Source organism: Chionomys nivalis, chromosome 23, assembly GCF_950005125.1.
Source record: "Chionomys nivalis chromosome 23, mChiNiv1.1, whole genome shotgun sequence".
Lineage (NCBI taxonomy): Eukaryota > Metazoa > Chordata > Mammalia > Rodentia > Cricetidae > Chionomys > Chionomys nivalis.
Genome location: NC_080108.1, coordinates 43,481,691 through 43,501,915, shown reverse-complemented (window position 1 = coordinate 43,501,915; position 20,225 = coordinate 43,481,691). Strand labels below are relative to the sequence as shown.

At 52.5% G+C, this 20,225-nt stretch overlaps 3 protein-coding genes across 4 annotated transcripts in view; all 3 read left to right on the top strand.

The window, feature by feature from the left end:
• Positions 1–3,292, top strand: part of Klk12 (kallikrein related peptidase 12) — a 4,174-nt gene extending 882 nt beyond the window's left edge. For both annotated transcript variants that reach the window (XM_057756397.1, XM_057756398.1), the window contains 3 exons: positions 741–997; positions 1,788–1,921; positions 3,137–3,292. In XM_057756397.1, the coding sequence (XP_057612380.1) occupies positions 741–997; positions 1,788–1,921; positions 3,137–3,292 (547 nt within the window). The remainder of the gene's footprint in view (positions 1–740; positions 998–1,787; positions 1,922–3,136) is intronic.
• Positions 3,293–6,392: 3,100 nt separating this feature from the next.
• Klk11 (kallikrein related peptidase 11) lies at positions 6,393–8,857 on the top strand. The gene is made up of 5 exons (XM_057756469.1): positions 6,393–6,459; positions 6,764–6,920; positions 7,399–7,664; positions 8,095–8,231; positions 8,705–8,857. The coding sequence occupies exons 1-5, from the start codon at positions 6,420–6,422 to the stop codon at positions 8,855–8,857; spliced, it is 753 nt and encodes a 250-aa protein (XP_057612452.1). The 5' UTR covers positions 6,393–6,419.
• Positions 8,858–10,571: 1,714 nt separating this feature from the next.
• Klk10 (kallikrein related peptidase 10) lies at positions 10,572–14,964 on the top strand. Its single transcript, XM_057756022.1, has 5 exons — positions 10,572–11,433; positions 12,965–13,148; positions 13,774–14,048; positions 14,300–14,433; positions 14,812–14,964. Exons 1-5 carry the CDS (start codon positions 11,343–11,345, stop codon positions 14,962–14,964), a joined length of 837 nt encoding a protein of 278 aa, XP_057612005.1. The 5' UTR covers positions 10,572–11,342.
• Positions 14,965–20,225: the final 5,261 nt, after the last annotated feature.

Sequence of the window (20,225 nt, the reverse complement as noted above, 5' to 3'; positions counted from 1 at the left end):
AGTTCAGCCACCCTTCCGTAAGAAGCCAATTAAAACAGACAAATCAATAATAGAAAAGAGATTTATTCACTCTGGCCCTATCAGGAAGAGGCAAATAGGTCAGTGACCCCTCCAGTCCATCTCAGGCTCCTGACGTGAGACTCAAGTGCAGACAGGGGCTAGCGATATGCATATCTAAGCCGTCCAAGATGTGCTGGCCGCCATTGACCCATGGCTGTCCAGGCCTCAACCGTCAGGTGTCTGACAAGCGTGAAATCGGGAGACAAGTCACCCTCTGGTTGGCACCTTCCCCAGCATGAGATTCCTAAGGGGACATCCCCATTCCTTTGGGTTCATTATTCCACTACTCTGACAGACACTAACCAGCACCCTGAGCCATCTCCCCAGATCCCAGATGATCCACTTTCTAGGTCTAGACTTTTCTGTGAAAGAGGAGCCAGATGTCAAGGGACCAAGAGGCTCCATGCAGGACAGGTGTACCCCTTACTCATTGCTCAGTCAACAGCCCTGGTAACGTTGCTGGTATGAGCTATGGGGACAAATATGGCAGCTGGTGTAGTAGAAGACATCCCTGCCCATGACCCTACTGTGAAAGAGCAGTAGGGAGAGACCATAGGAGTAGAAGACCAACCCAATATGCACAGGTGATGGGATACAGAAGCCTATGACGAGAGAAAGATACAGACAGAGAGAGGCAAGGGGTGGCCTATCTGCCACCCACTGACCAACTGCACCCTCAGGTACTTGGTACGCCTTGGGGAGCACAGCCTTTCCAGACTGGACTGGACAGAGCAGCTGAGGCTCACCACCTTCTCCATGACACACCCCAGCTACCAGGGAGTCCATCGGAACCACGAGCATGATCTTCGACTCCTGCGGCTGGGCAGGCCCGTCCGCCTGACCCATGCTGTCCGGCCCCTGGCCCTGCCCACTTCCTGTGCACCTATGGGGACCAAGTGTCATATTTCAGGATGGGGTATCACAAACAAGCCGTGGGGTAAGAGGGTCCTGAGGTTGGGGATAAGGAGTATAGGGTAAGAGGTCAAGTCGTTCACTTCAGAGCATGGCAATGGGCTTAAACACCAGGGGCAAGGGTCATGGTAGGCGGGAGTCAGAAGCCAGGGGTCAGAGGTCAGAGTAATTGCCAGGGGTTATCAGGACATCTGACCCATGGGCTCGGGTGTCAGAGGTCATAACAGAGCTGGTACCTGCTAGGCCTCTAATCCCAAGTCCTCTGGAGGCTACAGTAAGAGGGGAGAAAGGTCAAGGCTAGCCTTCTTACAGAACAGGAGCCTGTCTCAAATTAAGATAACAATGTCTGTAGATGTGGTTCAGTGGTGGAACCCCTAGGTCCTAGGTTCTGTCTCTACCAAGGATGGGAAGCTGAAGTAGCTGAATCACAGTCTGATCAGAATCTTTCTCATGTCACATTTGGAAGTCATAGGGTCATAGGAATCTGGGGTCAAATGTACTGAAATCAGAAGACTTTTTTTTTTTTTTGAGATGAAGTAAGCAAAAATTTGGAAGCTGTGGAACTGGGGTTGGAGGTTAATGTGTTCAGGGGGTGGAAGGTATGAAGTGAGACTGGGATCAAAAAGTGATGAGGTCAAAGGACCAGGCCTCTGGCCTGGGGACAGGGTCACCATAGTGATCTTACATGAAACAGAGAATGTTTAGGATGGCAGTGAGGTTGGGTGGAGAAGTAGTTTGGATCAAATGTCCTTGGGAAGAATGCAGCCTCTAGGTAGGGATCTCAGAGGGTCTACATCACCCATCTCTATCCCCAGACCCATTTCCAGACCGGCTCCAATGCCTTGACCTCTCCATTGTCTCCAATGCCACATGCCAAGCCGTGTTCCCTGGAAGAGTGACAGAGAATATGGTGTGTGCAGGTGGTGAAGCCGGGAAGGACGCCTGCCAGGTGAATCAACTCAGGGTGGTGTTGATCACTGGGGACAGAAAGTAGGTGATGGAGAAAGGAAGGAAGATGAAGGGTTTGGGGGGGTGGTCTGGAGGCAGAGTATGGAGTTTTTAGTAAAGTTCTTAATGCCATAAACAGACAGACAACAACATGGTAGGGACTCTGAGCACCGGAGACAGAGAACATGATGGGACTCTGAGGAGGAACCAGAGTCCACATGGCAAAAAAAGAGGGTGTTCTTTTTTTTTTCTTTTTTGAGAGTGGGGAAGGTTTCACAGTAAGCCCCTGCAGCCAGGCTCTCTGGTACCCAGGCAGGAGGCAGGGAAGGGCAGAGCAGCAGAAGTATGTATGGCCACCAATACTCACTTGGACTTCCTGGTGAGGGATCCTGCGACCTGGAACTCTGCTAGCCAGGACCTAGATGACAGTATCTTTGTAGAATGCCTGTTGGTGTCTGTGAGTGGGGAAGAGGAGGCTTGAGCCGCAGCTGGATTCTGACTTCACTCTACAGAAGTGAAGAAAAGTAGGCAAAGTCGCAGACACGGGCTGTGGAAGAGACGGGGCTAAAAAGGAGAGGAGACAGCCTAAAAGAGGAAGAGACAGGGGATAGGAGGGAGGAGCCCAGAATGGAGAAGCAGGAGGCTGTAAAGAAGGAGGATAAAACAGTCAGGCTGTGGCGAGCAGAGAACTAGCCAGGATAGGGTCTGTCAGGGCCCCTTTGCTGGCACCCCAAGGCTTTCTCCACACCATCAAGCAGCTGGGGTTACCTCATGTTTAAAGAAAGGGCGGTTGGGAAAAGAAGGTCACAAAACCAGCTGTGTCAATGTGTGGCGTGACATGGCATCCTTAGTCTTGACCACCTCAGAGGAGGCCATTGTATCATAGTGCCCAGAGACCAACCACCCCCTCAGGGTACCTCAGGGGAGTCCACTGTATCATAGTGCCCAGAGACCAAACACCCCCTCAGGGCACCTCAGGGGAGGCCACTGTATCATAGTGCCCAGAGACCAAACACCCCCTCAGAGCACCCTATTCTCAAACTCTAGCCCGCCCCCCTTTTCTGGTGTTGGGCCTTATTGACCCCAGTGAAGTGGCATCTTCCTTCCTATTGGCTAGCAGTTACAGTGTTCTTCCTGTGAATTATGCGTGCTCCCTTCTCCCAGGACATGGCATGGAGCCTCTTCTTGACGTAGCTGTCTCGCTTCTGTCTTCTAGGGTGACTCTGGAGGCCCCCTGGTGTGTAGAGGGGTTCTTCAAGGTCTGGTTTCCTGGGGATCTGTTGGGCCTTGCGGACAAAAAGGCATTCCAGGGGTCTATACCAAGGTTTGCAAATACGTGCCCTGGATCAGAATGGTCATGAAGAAGAATTAACAGAACCATGTGGTTCTGCCCAGGGGCCTCTGACCCTCTGACACCCTTGTCTCCTCCCTCACCACTCCAAGTCCCACCCTCGTTGGTGTAGAGAGCCTTCTGAGAGCCCGAAGGTGGAGAAAAGGCTGTGGAACTCTGGAATAAATGTTGTGCAATCAAGGGAAGGGGCTGCACCTGTCTGTTTAATGTACTGTTTAAGCCTGGAGGAAACCGGGAAGGGTGGGAGTTTTTGCTGGGCTTGGTTGCATAGGTCTTGTACTCTTGACTCTCAGGATAAAGAGATGAAGAAGAGTTCAAGGTCATCCTGGAATACACAGTAAGTCTGAGGCCATTCTGGGTTTCTTTCTTTTTTTTTTTTTTTTTTTTTTTTTGACAGGGTTTCTCTGTGGTTTTGGAGCCTGTCCTGGAACTAGCTCTGTAGACCAGGCTGGTCTCGAACTCACAGAAATCCGCCTGCCTCTGCCTCCCGAGTGCTGGGATTAAAGGCATGCGCCACCACCGCCCGGCCCCATTCTGGGTTTCATGAGACCCTGTCTCAAAAGCAAACAGGCCAGGCCTGGTGGTGGAGTCTTTAGTCCCCACCCTTGGCAGGCACCTGAGTTTGAGGCCAGCATGGTCTACAGAGTGAGCTCTAGGCCAGACAGAGCTACATAGTGAGAATCTGTTTCAAAAATCAAAGCTTTTGGTCTTAATTTTTAAATTATTATCGTCTTTATCTTATGGTTACGGGTATTTTTCTGCATGCATGTCTGTGCACCGTCTGTATGCCTGGTGCGCACTGAAGCCAGAAGACATTGGACCCCCTGGAACTGAAGTTACACACAGCTGTGAGTCACTGTGTGGTTGCTGGGAATCGAACCAAGATCCTTTAGGAAGAGTAGCCAGTGCTCTCAACCACGGAACCATTTCTCTAGCCCCACCTTCTAGCTTTCTAATGAACTGGATATAAACGACCATCGTGGGGGTGGCGCATTAGCCTGACTGCACCACATCGAGAACGGAATGCCAGTATGCCTCACTATGTCAGAGATGGTTTAGGCTGGCTCTGGGGACAAGACACCCCAGCTGAAGCAGCACAAGGCTGTGCCTGCCCATAGGTGCTGTCTCCACATTCTCTTCAGGAGGCAGAAACGAAGGCCTTGCTCAAAAATGCCAAAGAGGGGAGCTGCTGTGCTGATCAAAAAGCACAGGGGTGGCCTTTCCCAGCATCCTCTTGGCATTTGATCCCCCACTCCACCCCAAGGCAGGGCCGGCACCCCCATGCCACAGATTAGGGAGCTGAACTTCCCTGGGTGGGGCCGCCTGTCAACGTCACCTGGGTAGGAAGAGGCAGAGCCCGTAGGGTTTGAGGCCACGGTGGTTGGCTGCCGGCAGAGCCTGGGCATACTCCGCCTTGCCCCACATCTGGTTAGGGGAGAGAGGAGAAGAAGGCCCAGGAAAGAAAGATCTGAATGAAAACATAAGCTGGGAGAAGCGAGGCTTCAAATCTGGGGCTGTCCGATGAGGAGGCCCAGGAGGCTGGAGAGTGACTGGAGATTATCTACAGTGCCCAGTAAGTGCTGGAGGCCTGGGCAGTGGAGGCTGGGGAGAGGAGGGAAGGGTCAGTAGGAGCCCGGGTCCCCTGGCACACCTGCTGAGGTTTCTCCCTCCCTTCTTGAGCCATGGCTGTCACAGGCCCTGACCTGCCTCCCCCACCATTCTGTCCTGCCCCTTCACCTGGCAAGCAGCCCCAACTCTGTGATGCCCCAGATTCCCCCTTCTCTCTTTGGAAAGGACAAGGGAGGGCCCAAGGGAGGCCAAGGACCCCACTGGGCCCAGGCTGTGAGAAAGGAGAGGCCCGCAGGAGGAGAGGCAGAAATGGAGGCCTCAGAGAGGAGACAGAGACAGGCAGACGGAGATCTAGAGAGGGATGGGACAGGACAAAGAGCTGAGACAAGAGGAGACAAGGATCCAAAGACATGCAGGGGCAGAAACCTAGTGGCAGAGAGACCAAAATCATACACAGTTTTATAGGAAAGGAGAGGGGGCAGGGAGGCCCTGAGACTTGGGAATTGCTGGAAAGGAGACGTGGCCACTGCGAAGAGATGGGCTTGGAGAGGTCACATCCTGTCTCCCAGACCCCAAGACTGCCTTGGAAGGATCCCACACACACACCTTCCCCAGGGCCATAAAGCAGGGCTAGGAGCCCAGTCATCCTGGGCCTGCCTGGGGCCAACCCCCTGCCTGCCCGCCTGCTGCTGCAGCTGTCACCTCTGGCCTCCCCAGAGCCCATGAGTGAGTCAGGAGGGAAGGGACGGTCCCCCCACCCCCTGCCCAACCCATTCCAAGAGACTGCCACCCCAGAAGCAAGGCCTCTTCTGTCCCAGCATGCATTTCCACCTCTGATCTGTCCTTGGAGGATGGGGAAGGACTCAAGACCACTCTGCATCTCTCTGTATCTCTCACCATCAAACTGCTGCCCCCAAACTCCATGACCTCTGTCCCCAATTTAGGTGGCCGAGTCCTGCCCTTCTCTCCCACCCCCGCCAGCCAGAGCAGCCATAGGCACTGGCTGTCACTTAGCCAGCTCCACCCAGCCCTGTCCAGCTGTCCTTCACAGGGGTTCAGCAAGCTGGAGAGAGGGACTTCACCAGTAGCAGAAAGACCCCACAGGCCCCTAGCACTGCTGTTGGGATGACCAAAATGAGGTCCTCACCCAGTGGCTGACCCTTTTCCTTTTGTCCTACCATCACTCAGAGGTGTGGAGCAAGCCAGGTTCCCAGGTGAGTGATAAGAGAAATATTCTCTGAGATTTCCCCAGGGGGCTTCCTCCTACACTGGCAACCTAAACCAAGTGAGCCCAGAACCCTGCCCAGCAGAGCCCCTCCCAGTCGCTTTGCTATTCTCCTCGACACCCAGGAAGCTGCCAGCCAGGATCCCAGCCTCTGGCCAAGGGCTCTCCAGAAGCTTAAGCTTCTTCTTACAGCTTGGGGGGTGGTGTGAGGATCAGGAGGTTCCCTTGGGAGAAGAAGGCAACTGGTCAGAGAAGCGGAGCCACAAGCCAGCCTTCCGATCTCCTGTTAAAGTGATTAGGCCTTCCTCCTTGTCCCCAGGGGAGCCTGGAACCCATCCTGCTCTGCTTCGGGCCATGTCGATTCTGCGGTTCATCGCACTTGCTCTGGTGACAGGTACGGTGGGGCTTAGGGGGACATGTGGGGCCCCCCTCTCCTACTCTAAGTCCCCTCCCCCTGAAACCCAGGTGGAGGTCACTGTGAGCTGGTCTGAGCTACACCAGACCTGGTGAAGTGGGTCTCAAAAGAGGAGGAAGGGAGATGGGTCACTTCAAAAGCTCTAGCTCTAATGACCTAGAAGCACAGTCTTAGGTCTGCACATGTCAACTAAGACTTTTGCTCTTCCCCACCCTCATTTCTGGGGGTTCCTCTACCAGCCTACCTCCTTTTATGCTTACACCTCATCTTTTGCCCCCTTCAGGGCATGTAGGGGGAGAGACGAGGATCATCAAGGGTTACGAGTGCACCCCTCATTCCCAGCCATGGCAGGTGGCCCTCTTTCAGAAGACACGACTTCTCTGTGGGGCAACCCTCATCGCCCCCAAATGGCTCCTGACAGCAGCCCACTGCCGCAAGCCGTGGGTGCGGGGGCTAGGGCGGGGCTGGGAGGGGGCTGGAGATGGAGAGATGGATGGAGAGGGGCTGGGTTAGATAGTCCATGGGGGTGGCAGTAGCTGGTGAAGGGATTGGGGATGCATTCGCGTGGATGCTGAGAGTGTGATCCAGACTGTTAGTGTGTGTGTGTGTGTGTGTGTGTGCATTAGTGTGGATGCTGAGAGTGTGATCCAGACTGTTACTGTGTGTGTGCGCGGATCTATGGGACTGAAGATGGAGGGGTGGGGATGCAGTGGAGTTAGGTTGTCCAATGAAGATCTAGTTGGGTTGATGACAGAGGGATACGGTGGCCTTAGTATGGGTGATGTTAGTCTGGTCAGAATAAGAATAGAGGGGTAAGTGATGCTGGGAGTGAGGTGGGGCTGAGTGTTCATCTCTCCCTCCCCACCCCTGCCCTGTCCTCCTACCTTCCCACCTCTGACCACACCTCTCCCACCTCAGCCATTACCTGGTCCTCCTTGGAGAACACAATCTGGAGAAGACGGATGGCTATGAGCAGAAGCGGATGGCCACCGAGTCCTTCCCTCACCCCGGCTTCAATAACAGCCTCCCTAACAAAGACCACCGGAACGACATCATGCTGGTGAAGATGTCGTCTCCTGCCGTCCTTACCCGAGCTGTGCGGCCACTCACCCTGTCCTCACACTGCGTCACTGCGGGCACCAGCTGCCTCATTTCTGGATGGGGCACCACGTCCAGCCCCCAGTGTAGGGGCTCCCCGGGGGAAACATGATGGGGGTGGAAGATGGGATGTGGGGAATGGAGACCAGATGAATCATCAGAGATAAAGACCAGAGTCACTCAAAGGCTATCAAGAGAGGGAAAGGGAAATTCTGGGAGACTCACTTTGGGGCCTCAAGAGTGAGACAGGTGTGATTCCCAAATCTGTAACTTTCTAGTTATGGGATCTAAGGCAGATGGCATTACCTCTCTGACTTTGGTTTTCTCTGTAAAAAGAATAATCATACCCACCTATCACAGTGGGGTCAGAGATGATGCGTAGAGAGCAAGCAGTATGAAGAATTTATTCATAGCATGACTGTTGCTATAGTCACAAGCATAGAGACGGTGTTGGCTGCTGTGGTGGGGCTGGAGAATCGGATGCTCACTGCTCACCATCCACTGCTGTCCCCTCAGTGCGCCTGCCTCATTCCTTGCGATGTGCCAATGTCTCCATCATCGAACACAAGGAGTGCGAGAGCGCCTACCCGGGCAACATCACAGAGACCATGCTGTGTGCCAGTGTTCGGAAGGAGGGCAAGGACTCCTGCCAGGTAAGCAGGCAGGGGCTGGGTCTCCAGCCACATACCCATCCCCAACCTCACTGACATCTTTACAGGCATACCCTAACCCCAATCATCCCCAACCCCAGTTGCTATTGATATCCGATGTCAACACAATTGCTGTCTGCCCATGCTTACCCTCATTAAACTCCAGCCACCCATCAAATTTCTCTGGCCTGACCTGACATATATGTGTATGTATGTATGTATGTATGTATGTATGTATGTATGTATGTAGGTATATGTGTGTAGATATACACATATAAATATATGATATGTACATGTATTTATATATAAGTTATAAATATATTTATATATTTTTTCTCACCCAGAATCCCAGTTTCATCTCCTGTCCCACCACTGTCGAATTTTTCCTTTGCCTGCTTTCCACCTCCACCACTGTCCTCACTCCCATCAGAAGGCCCCCCCTTGACTTTTATTCATTGTGTCTCCTCTCATGCCAGGGCGACTCTGGAGGCCCTCTGGTCTGTAATGGATCTCTTCAAGGCATCATCTCCTGGGGTCAGGACCCGTGTGCAGTCACCAGAAAGCCTGGTGTCTATACAAAAGTCTGCAAATATATTGACTGGATCCACGAGACTATGAGAAACAACTAAAGGGGACCTGCTTGTCAGCACCCCACCCCTCCCATCTCTTCTTAATGCTTTGACTTCTGTTCATTCCTCCCTAAGAAGCCCTCGGCTAGGACCCTTGCCTGTACTCTCTTCAACCCACCACGGATATAGTATAGGAAATGCTCTGACCTGATGATCACCTTGGGGCTTGGAACAAATTCTGGCTTGCCCTAAGTTGTGACTCCTGATATGATCGTCACTGGCTTTGTTTGGTTGTTTTGTTGTTGTTGTTGTTGTCCCCAGTCCTAAAGTCCTGGCTTATCCCAGGGTTTCAATAAACATTTGATAAATGATAAAGTGGTTCTAATTCAATGTCATCTGCATTCGAATCCTGATCCAGACAGCTTTTCAATGATTTATGTGTGTTGAGTCTTTGACTGCAAGTATCCACATGCACCACATGTCTGCTTTTTGCCTGAGAAGTCCAGAAGAGGGCATCTGGTCCCCTGGCCACCATATGGGTGCTGGGAACCAAACCTGGGGCTTTGGCAAGAGCAGCAAGTCCTCTGAACTGCTGAGCCCCCCAGAGCCTGTAAATGTTACTAACCAACTAAATGCTCAAAACCCCCTAGGAGACTGGTCCTATTTTCTGTTGACAAGAAAGTAGGTACGGATAGATGAAGACATTTGTCCCAGCCAGAGAAGTGAAAGACTGGAGAATTTAAAAGCCCCGTGACAGTCCTTAACTTTCAAGGCGATGCCACCTTACAGCTTAGTTCATTTTCCTTTTATGTTACTTAAATTTTTATTTTTACATTTACACATTCATGGAGGGGGTGCTCATGCCACGGCACACATGCGGAAGTGTGTGACTTGTAAGCGTCAGTTCTCTCCTTCACCACGTAGGGTCCAATCGGGCTGGCAGCAAGCGCCCTTACCCACCAAGCCATCTTGCAGGCCAGGCAGAAAGAACTCACTCAGTTCAGCTCCCTCACGGCTTTCAGTTCCTTGCCCTCCATGGAAAATTGCACGTGTGCAGGTGTAATAACAGTGAGCACGTCGGCATGTGTGGAGGAAGAGGTAGAGAGAAGGATGCCACTATTTTCAAACTGTCCGGATTCAGTTCACTGAGGTCAGATTTGATTGGTATCTGCAGTCAAAGGACCCGCAAGCAGAACGGAAATTCCGAGCACCTTTGACATGTTTTGAAGGCTCCGTAGCTGCACGTGGCTGGTGGCTGCTACAACATAGCCACTGTAGCAAAAGCTCTGGACAGGGCTGAGCCAGGCACAAGATTCCCCAGGTAACACAGACATTCTGTCCAGCTCTTGGAGAGAGATCGCTGTCACAAGGAAGAACTCAGAGCTGGAACTAGATAGAATCGTCTGGTTGTTAGGCGGACTTGCTTGCTGTGTGACCTCTTATGAGTCACAACCCTCTCTGAGCCTCCCATTCCTCACCCAAAATGAGGGTGTTAGCTGAAGTGATGTGGCCTGCCCCTTGCAGCCTGGGCCTCCTGTGATTCACCAGCTTGCGTGACACGCAGGGAGGTTTAGCGCAAAGCTACAGACTCCCACCCCACCCGCCTAAGCCCATGCTGAGACACAAGGAGCCTACTGTTTCTTGGTTTAGACCTTGGGAGTTTGTCTGTGTCCTTCCCACTCTTTCCTTCCACCACCTGAACACCCCCCACCCCCCCACCCCACTCCCTGCACCCTCTCACCATTCCATCACCCCAGGCTCCCAGAAGACTTGACCTCCCCTCCTCCCACCACACCTGGGAACACTTCTCAGAACAGGGCATGGGGAACCCCCAAGGAAGCCAGCTCCAAAAGGTGTTCCTGTCACCAGCAGAAGCCTGTATTCCAGGGCCCCTCCCGGAGCAGGAATCTCGAGCCCTGGTTGAGTGCCAGCCCCACCCACGTTATAATTAGGGAGAGAAAAAGAGAGGGAGTGAATCCCTGAGGGGAGGGTGGGGAAAGCTTCCGGGATCTTGGGGGTTAAAAGGGAAGGTCTGGCCAGGGGTCCCTGATCAGAGCTCTGTTTGCAGCCCACACTGCAGGGCAAGAGACACTTCTGAGTCTCCTCCCTCCTTCTCACTGGCGACTTCCAGGTGAAGCGGGATGTACCCCACCCTGGTTGGGGTGGATGGCGAGAGGATGGGTGGGGACCCTGGGCAACGGGCAGCAACCCTTTTGTAGCCTCGATGTCCCTGTAACATGGGGAAATCCCTAGGCTCTGAGGTTGGGAAGAGGCTCCCACGGGCTTTCAGCAGGACACCCCCCCCCACCACACACACACACACACACACACACACACGAAGGAGTGTGGACCTGGGGCTCAGCGTGGCTGGTGGCCAAGAAAGACTGGGTGCACAAATCGCCCCCCTCTGGAGGAGCAAGGACTGAAGTCCTGAGGGTCCCTGGAGAGGCCCTGCTGAAGTATCCCAGGCGCGCTGAGGCAGGGGTCTTGACGGGGACATCCGTTTTAGCCCTCCATTCCGGCATCGGCAAGCCAGGTGTCAGCCATGAGTGCCCCACTCCTCTACTTCTCCATCTCCTCTGGTGCCTTGGCCCTAGTGAAGTTGCTGCTGCCGCTACTGATGGTGCAACTCTGGGGTGAGCCTGGGGCCAGGGGCGACGGGAGGGAAGGGCCAGGATCGGAGGAGGGATTGTGGCCGCTACAGCCATACTCAGTCCTCCCTCCTAGAGTCCCCCCTCCAGCACTCACATAACCATCCCAAGCAAGATCCACTCTTGGGTGGGCTCTGTCCCCAGGGGCCGCGCCTCCCTAGAACAGAACCCAGCCCCTTGGCTCCATCAGCTCTCCTTTCCTGCTTTGCATGCCTTCTCACCCCTTGCTGACCCATTCTCTCCCTGCCTTTTCCTAACCGAGGTCCTACAGTATGTCTAGTCTGCTGTGCAGCGCGAGCCCTCCTTCTGCCCCTTCCCTTCCCTCCTGCAGATCCTTCCCCACCTGCCTAGTGCTTCACCCAGTTCCTTATCGCCCAGTCCCTTTACTGTCCCACTGTGTCCTGTCCCCTGATCCTCACTGCCCCTACTGTGTGTCCTGTCTTCTGATCCTCACTGCCCTTACTGTGTGTCCTGTCTTCTGATCCTCACTTCCCCTACTGTGTGTCCTGTCTTCTGATCCTCACTGTCCCTACTGTGTGTCCTGTCTCCTGATCCTCACTGTCCCTACTGTGTTCTTGGCTCCAGCTCCTCACTGCCCCTACTGTGTGTCCTGTCTCCTGATCCTCACTGCCCTTACTGTGTGTCCTGTCTTCTGATCCTCACTTCCCCTACTGTGTGTCCTGTCTCCTGATCTTCACTGCCCCTACTGTGTGTCCTGTCTCCTGATCCTCACTGCCCCTACTGTGTTCTTGGCTCCAGCTCCTCACTGCCCCTACTGTGTGTCCTGTCTCCTGATCCTCACTGCCCTTACTGTGTGTCCTGTCTTCTGATCCTCACTTCCCCTACTGTGTGTCCTGTCTCCTGATCTTCACTGCCCCTACTGTGTGTCCTGTCTCCTGATCCTCACTGCCCCTACTGTGTTCTTGGCTCCAGCTCCTCACTGCCCCTACTGTGTGTCCTGTCTCCTGATCCTCACTGCCCTTACTGTGTGTCCTGTCTTCTGATCTTCACTGCCCCTACTGTGTGTCCTGTCTCCTGATCCTCACTGCCCCTACTGTGTTCCTAGCTCCAGCTCCTCACTGCTGGACTGAACTCTGGCTCTGCTCCTCACTACTCCATTGTGCTGTCTCTTCCCTTTACCGCCACACTGTATTCTGTCCTTACCCCTCCGAGTCCCGTTCTTGCCCCTCTCTGCGCCCCACCCCCACCCACTTAGGTCTGCATCTGGTCTCTGCCCCCTAGGCTAGAACCCAGCCTTTCCTACACACCGTCTTCCCCCAGACCTTCTCCCTCCATCCTCAGCCCAGAGGTGTTGTCGTCCCATTCCATTATAACCCCTCCTGCTCTTTCACGCCTCTCTGCAACCGGTTTGCAGGATTCCGTAATTCTCCCACTGTTCACGATCCAGCTGCGCCCCCTGCAGACCAGTCTGGTAAAAGTCGGCATTGACCCGGTGCCCTGATCATATCCATATCCCCCCTCCCCCCGCCCCCCCCCCTCCCGCTTCTCTACCCAGTCGCGAAGGCGCTATTGCTTCCGGGAAACGCCACGCAGGTGGACCTTGAGACCGCTAGCGTCCCGTGCACGCGTGGCTCACAACCCTGGCAGGTCTCCCTCTTCCACAACCTCCAGTTCCAATGCGCGGGTGTCCTCGTCGACCGGAACTGGGTGCTCACGGCCGCACACTGCTGGAGAAAGAAGTAAGGGACGCTCCAGAGGCAGCCACCCAGGGCCGCCACAGAGGGCGGGGAGGATGGGGCTCAGCCACTCGCCCAGCTCCCTCAGATTAGTGGTGGCAGCCATCCAACAAAAGAGCCAGGATTGGAGCTGCACCGCCAGAGGATGCTGTGGGCCCATAGCACCTGTCCGCCGCAGAAGTCAGGGACTGTTGTAGTCAGTATTTAAGACAAAACAAAAGCAATCTCCCTTCCCCTCCCCACCAAAAAAACCCACTGTCATGTACCTTCATGTGCCTGTCACTCAGGGATAAACGACCAGGTGACACGGAAAAAAGAGAGACTGGCATACCCAAAGAGTTGAGACATCAGCTTTCTTTCAACCCTCAAACTCCTACTCCCTTGCTCAGACTCAGGGGTTCAGTCCCAGCCCTCCTCCCTCAGACCCAGGAGTCCGGGCTCCAGTCTCTTTCATCAGACCCAGGGGTTCAGACCCCAGCTTTCTGCCTCAGTACCAGGGAAGTAACCCCAGCTCCTCTCCCAGAACTCTCTGATCTCAGGAGCCCCACTTCACTCCCGACCCTCTGACCCAAGGACCAGGCTCCGTCTCCATGAAGGTTTTATGTCTGTCTGACTGTTTCTCTCCCAGGCCACTGAGGGCTCGAATTGGGGATGATCACCTGCTGCTTTTCCAGAAGGAACAGCTTCGGTCCACAAATTCCCCCGTTTTCCACCCCAAATACCAGCCTTGCTCAGGCCCAGTCCTGCCCCACCGCTCAGATGAGCATGACCTCATGCTGCTGAAGCTGAGGAGTCCTGTCGTGATAACACCCAACGTGCATCCCGTGCAACTGCCCTTCCAGTGCTCCCAGCCAGGGCAGGAGTGCCAGGTGGCAGGCTGGGGGACCACCGCCTCCCGCAGAGGCAAGAACTGGGCCGGAGGACTCTACCTTAGGGAGGAGGGCTGGATTGATTTCTGGGTTTCTAGAGAAGCTGGCACCCTGATTCTCATGGAAGAGGCTTAGGGAGGACCCTAGAAGTCTGAACTCCTGGGTCTAAGAGTGGAGGAGTGGGTTTAGGTCCCCTCAGTGTGCGGGAGGAAGGCTTGGGACTGGATTCCGGGGTCTGGAGGAAAGGACTGACTGGGCCCTGTATGACTGTCCGTTTCTTCTCAGTGAAGTACAACAAGAGCCTGACCTGCTCCAGGGTAACCCTCCTTAGCCGGAAGCAGTGTGAGGTCTTCTACCCTGGAGTCATCACCAACAACATGATTTGTGCGGGGCTGGACAGAAACCAGGACTCTTGCCAGGTAAGGACAGGCCAGGAAGCATTTCTGTGTCCTGGCTGGAGGGCAGACAGGCAGTGCAGGGGCTGACCGCCTTCCACCACTTTCCTCCCAGTCCTGAGTCCTCCCTACTCCTTAGGAGCCCCTTTCTCCACCCACATCCTCCCTCAATCCATCTCACACCCTGTCAACCCCCATCCTTGGTCCTTCTCACCTCTGATGAGTCACGATTCCAACTGCAAACTCATCACATCTCGGCTGTCACCCCCAAGTCTGTATCCCCTTACCACCCCAGCTTGTGACATCATTCCAGCCCCATGCCAGCATCTTTTGTGTCCTAACCCAGCAATAGCCCTCCAAACAGTGGCAGCTCTCACCTCATGATGTCTCCTTCCTCCTCAGAGTGACTCTGGTGGCCCACTGGTGTGTGACAACACCCTGCATGGCATCCTCTCGTGGGGCATTTACCCCTGTGGTGCTACCCCACACCCAGCCGTCTACACTGATGTCTGCAAATACATGCCCTGGATCCGGAGAGTCATTAGTTCCACGTGACCAGCCTCTCACGCCCGTCTTCCTCGCCCGCTTTCCTCCTGTCATGCCCACTCACACCGTTGAGCATGCGTCCTCTCCCCTCACCCCTCACCCACTCCCGTCCTCTGCTCACAAGCACAAGAAATGATGGCTGAGAAACTTCTAGTACCTCAAGGAAGCTGACAGTCTCCAGTCTCTGAGAGTTATCAGAGTCATCCAGCTGGGGTTCCTCTACCTCCCTCTTCTTGTGACTGGGACAAGCCTGGTGCTTTCTCTGTGCCTTGGTTTTCTTGTCTGAAATATGGGGGCAATGAATTGTCTACCTCTTACATATGTGTGTAGAGACTATGATGGAAGGTGCATGTATGGTTTTTATGGTAACTGTCTCGGAGATGTAGACACAGTCTGGTGAGCACTGATTAAATCCTACCTGATATGACCTCCAATGTGTGTGCCTCTGTCTGGGATCAGGGCCAGTGCGTGCACAGAGGGCGACCTTCACATAAGTCAGCAGCAAGGAAGAGGCTCCACACTGCCACCTACGGCATCCTCAGAATTCCTTCATCTCTTAGGGACCTCAGTTCAGGTAAAACTGGATTTCGTGACAGGCCAGTGTGCAGTGGAGTTGGACGTTTGTTTTGTTTTGTTTCAATCGCATTTATTTTGTGTTTGTACACACAGCATGGTACATGAATGGAGGTCAGAGGTATTTGGTTTTCCCCTCCTATCTTGTGGGTCCCAGAGTTTGGACTCAGGTCATCCGACTCAGCTGGGAACACCTTTACCCACTGAGCCATCTTGACAGACCTTGTTAATTAAAAAATTATTTATGTGCATGTATGTGGGCACATGCGTACACATGAGGACACCCCAGGAGCCAGTCCTTCCATTCCACGTGTGTATTTTAGGGATTGAATTCAGGTTGTCAGGCTTGGTGGTGTCTTCACCCACTGAGCAACTTACTGGCCTAAGTTGGAGTTAATTGCATGAATTTTTAAATCATGGATTTTAAGCACAGGGGTGAAAGAAAGACACTTGAGAAGAAAGTAATCCACACCTAAGACGTGGGTGTGGCCTTTTTATTATGTCTATGTATTTAACTGCGTGAGTGCATGCAGGTATGCAAGTGTTGTGTGTGGGGAGAGGGTCAGAGGACAGTCTGTGAGAGTTGGTTCTCTTCTTACCCATGTGGGTCGCAGGGATGGAACCCAGGTTGTCAGGCTTGCCCATATGTGATTTCTCCCCATTGACTTATCTCACCCGCCCCAGGGGTATGGGCTTCTCAACAGAGAATCTGTTTCATTGGTTTTCACAACAGTAGAAATGGAATTTACAATGGAGTTTGATTATGTTCCTATAATGGTGCCATTATATCTAAATGAGATCACTGGGTAGCTTCTGGGAGCAGCTGATGGAACTATAGCAGAGAAGGTGCAACTCCAGATCAGTGGGGTTCATCTGTGGGGGAAAATCCTTGGGAGAGGAGGGAGGCCCCAGGCCAGACACATGCAGCCCTTTGACCCAGATTACTGTGACTTTAGAATTCTTATGTGAAAATATTTCTATATAAACTCAACATTGAACCAGCCAGTTAGCTCTGTGGTTTGCGCAGGTGGAAGGAGAGAGTGGGCACTTGCAAACTGTGCTCTGACCATCACACATACTGTGCACACATGCGTGGGAATACACCCAAAATAAGTACATGTAAGAAACATTGAAAGAAAGCAAAGAAAAAAGAGCCTGGAGAGAGGGCTCAGCTAGGAGAGAGGATTCAACTCCTGGCATTCACCTGGCAGCTCAGGAGCAGCTCTAATTCCAGTTCCCAGCTGCGATGCTCTCTTCGTCTCTGGGCACATGTGTGGTGCACAGACATCCATGCAGACAAAACACCAATACGCTTGAAACTCAAAACTTTACAATATGGGCTGGGGAGGAAGCTCAGTGGTTAAGAGTGTGTACTGCTCTTGCAGAGGACCTGAGTTCGGTTCCCAGTACCCAAGGGTTCAGATGCCTCTGGCCTCCTCAGGCATCTGCACTCATATCCATGTACCCAGCTACAGACATGCACAGGTATATGTGGTTTTAAAATAATAAAAAAAAAAACATAGCTCTTACCAACAAAAACTAAAACCAACAAACTCAACGGTTAACTGTGCTGGAACCCCTGGCACTTAGCTAGTGAGAAACCTTCACTACACTCTGGAAGAAGGGGTCCCCTTCCACCATGTTCCTTTTCTATCCGGCTGCGCTTCCACCCCATCCACAGCGGGAAAATCAAATTCTCCATTCCCCTAAGCTTTCAGAAGTGTCTTTTAACCACTTCCTCTTCCCCTCCCAAAGATCTCATTTTTGGGCTCACCCAACCCAGTTCTTCCTGACCTGGAAGGAACCACCCTGACTTTGGGTCCCTGGCACAGTCTCTGCCTTCCTGGGGTCCCATGCCTACTCTCAGGTACAGCAGAGTCTCCGCTGCTAACCTCACCAAGGAGCCTCCCTGTGGGGGTTAGGAAACACTGTGCTTTATGTTAAGGGGCTCTGACAGTTTTGTCAAAGAGATTAATTCCCTCTCCCGATACAGTCTGTGGGTAAATGTTTCTATTCTGAAGTGGGCGGGCTCTCCACAGAAGTCAGATGAAACAGAAGAGTGTTTGAGCACACTGACTTAGCCTGGACCTAAAGAAAGGGGACACAGACATCTTGGCAGAGGAGAATTTAGTTTGGGTCTTGAAGGATGAATAAGAGTTCATCAGAAGCCGGGCGATGGTGGCACACGCCTTTAATCCCAGTACTCAGGCAGGCGAATTTCTGTGAGTTCGAGGCCAGCCTGGTCTACAAGGGCTAGTTCCAGGACAGGCACCAAAGCTAAAGAGAAAACTGGTCTCCAAAAACAAAAACAAACAAACGAACCAACAAAAAAGAGTTCAGCAGATAAAAGGCTATAGAGAAAGGTGTTCGCTTACTCAGCTCGTTTTCCCCTTCCAAACAGTTAGAGAGACTGTCAGGCCCAGTATGGGAAGGATGGACAATAATGGACATGGAACAGTCCCTGTTCCCAGCACAGCCCATGGAGTGTTGTTTTCCAAGGTCAGAACGTGGAGTGTGACCGACGGCTCTCATCCCACACCATTGGCACACTCAGGAAATATCAGTCCTCTGTGTCACCTGGGATCTGAAGCGCCGACCGGCCTCATGTTTGGAGTAATTCACCCATGTCCTCTGCCAGGCCCCAGAGATGACTCCAACCAAGCGCCACCCCCAGGAAGCTGCTCATCAGACAAGTCTCACATTCCTTTCATTCAGGTCTCTGTGAGGTCACTTCCGCCAGGAGGCCTTCCCGGATTGCCATACACAGAGTGCCCCGTGCTGGTTACTGATCTCAATGGCTCCACCATGTCCTCTGTGGCCCCCATTCCTTTTGTCCTGTTTGTGTTTTTATTGGATGGCAGCCTTCCCATCTCACACTCTCTACTTCAGTCCCCTACTCTGACACAGAGATGCCGGCATATTCAATAAGATAATAGGAACAAACTTCTTCTTTAAGTCCAGGCTATTGAGGGGCAGTGTAGAGCACTGACTGTCCTTCCAGAGGATACAGACTCAATTCCCAGCACCCACACGGTGGCTCACAGCCACTCATAACTCCGCTCCCAGAGGCCGAATGCCTTCCTCTGACCTCCGCAGATACCAAGTTATGCAAAATATTCATGCCATAAAATAAAATTCTTAAAATCTATTTTTTATATAAAGTCTTACCACAGATGATTGTGCTGGCGAGATGGCCCAGTGTGCAATGTGATATTGCCAAGCCTGATCCCCAGGACCCACACTGTGGAAGGAGAGAAATGACTCCCACAAGTTGTCCTTTGACCTCCACACGTGGTCTGTATCACACCCACATACAATAAATTAAATAAATGTAAGCTTTAAGAGGTATCTGAAATGGCTCGGCAGTTGAAAGGCCCTTGCTGCTCTGAGATGCGGCCACAGTAAGACCCGGCACTAGCAAACATCTGGAACACAAAACAAATCTTTCTTTCTTTAAACAATAGCTACTAACATGTCCCCTTTTGTTTGTTTGGTTGGTTTTTTTGGGACAAGGTTTTGTTGTGTGGCTTTGGAGCCTGTCCTGGAACTCCCTCTGTAGACCAGGCTGGCCTCGAACTCACAGAAATTCGCCTGCCTCTGCTCCCTAGTGCTGGGATTAAAGGCGTGCGCCACCACCATCACTCAGCTTAACACATACATTTTTAAAGATCTATTTTATCTTTATTTAATTTTACGTGTGTGTGGACGAGCACGTACCTTCAGATGCCAGAGTAGGGCATTAGATCTCCTGGCTACTGTGAGCCACCTGATGCAGAGGCTGAGAACTGAACCCGGGTCTTCTGAAGAGTGGCAAGTGCTCCTAACCAGAGATCCGTCTCTCTAGCCCCTAGAATATGCTCTTAAAGCACGTATGCAGTCCTTAGCACGCAGCATCCAGTCCCAGCTTCAGAGACAACCGGGACTGAAGGGGAGTGATTGTGCTCTTGGCTACCAAGCTCTTGAAGACTGTGTGCGGCTCTGCGCGGGCTCTGTGGTGAATGGAAACACAGTTGCCGGATGTTCTTCTTTTTTTGGTGTATGTGTTCATGCACACGTGTGTGTGCATGTGGAGGTCAGAGGTCCTACATTGTTTGCCTCCACCTATTGCTCCCCACCTGTTCTTTTTTTTGCAAATATGTCTTTAATATTTTTTAAAAAATAATATCATCTATTTACCATGTATGGGTGTTTTGCCTGCACATGTCTGTGGATGCAGTGCCCAAGGAGGCCAGAAGAGGGCATCCGATCCCCTGAAACTAGACAGGTGGTTGCTAGAAATTGAACTCAGGGCCTCTGGAAGAGCAGTCAAGATTCTTAACCCCTGAGCCATCCCTCCAATATTACTTCATATTACATTTATTTTTAATTTGTGTGCATGTACATGGGATGCGGCTGAGGGGATTCATCCCAACAGGACAATTGTAAAAATGAATTCTGTCTGCATTCCACCAGGTGGGTCTGAGGAGCACATTCAGGTCAAACTCTGCAGCAAGAGCCTTTAGCCACTGGGCTTCTCATTGGTTCTCCTTGTTTTCTGTGCAGAGCTTCCCACTGAACTCACAGATTGGCTAGCCTGGCTGCCAGCCAATCTGTCACCGTCTCCCCAGTGCTGGGATTTAAAGCACAATAATCATTGTGCCTCTTTATTTGTTCTCTCTCTCTCTCTCTCTCTCTCTCTCTCTCTCTCTCTCTCTCTC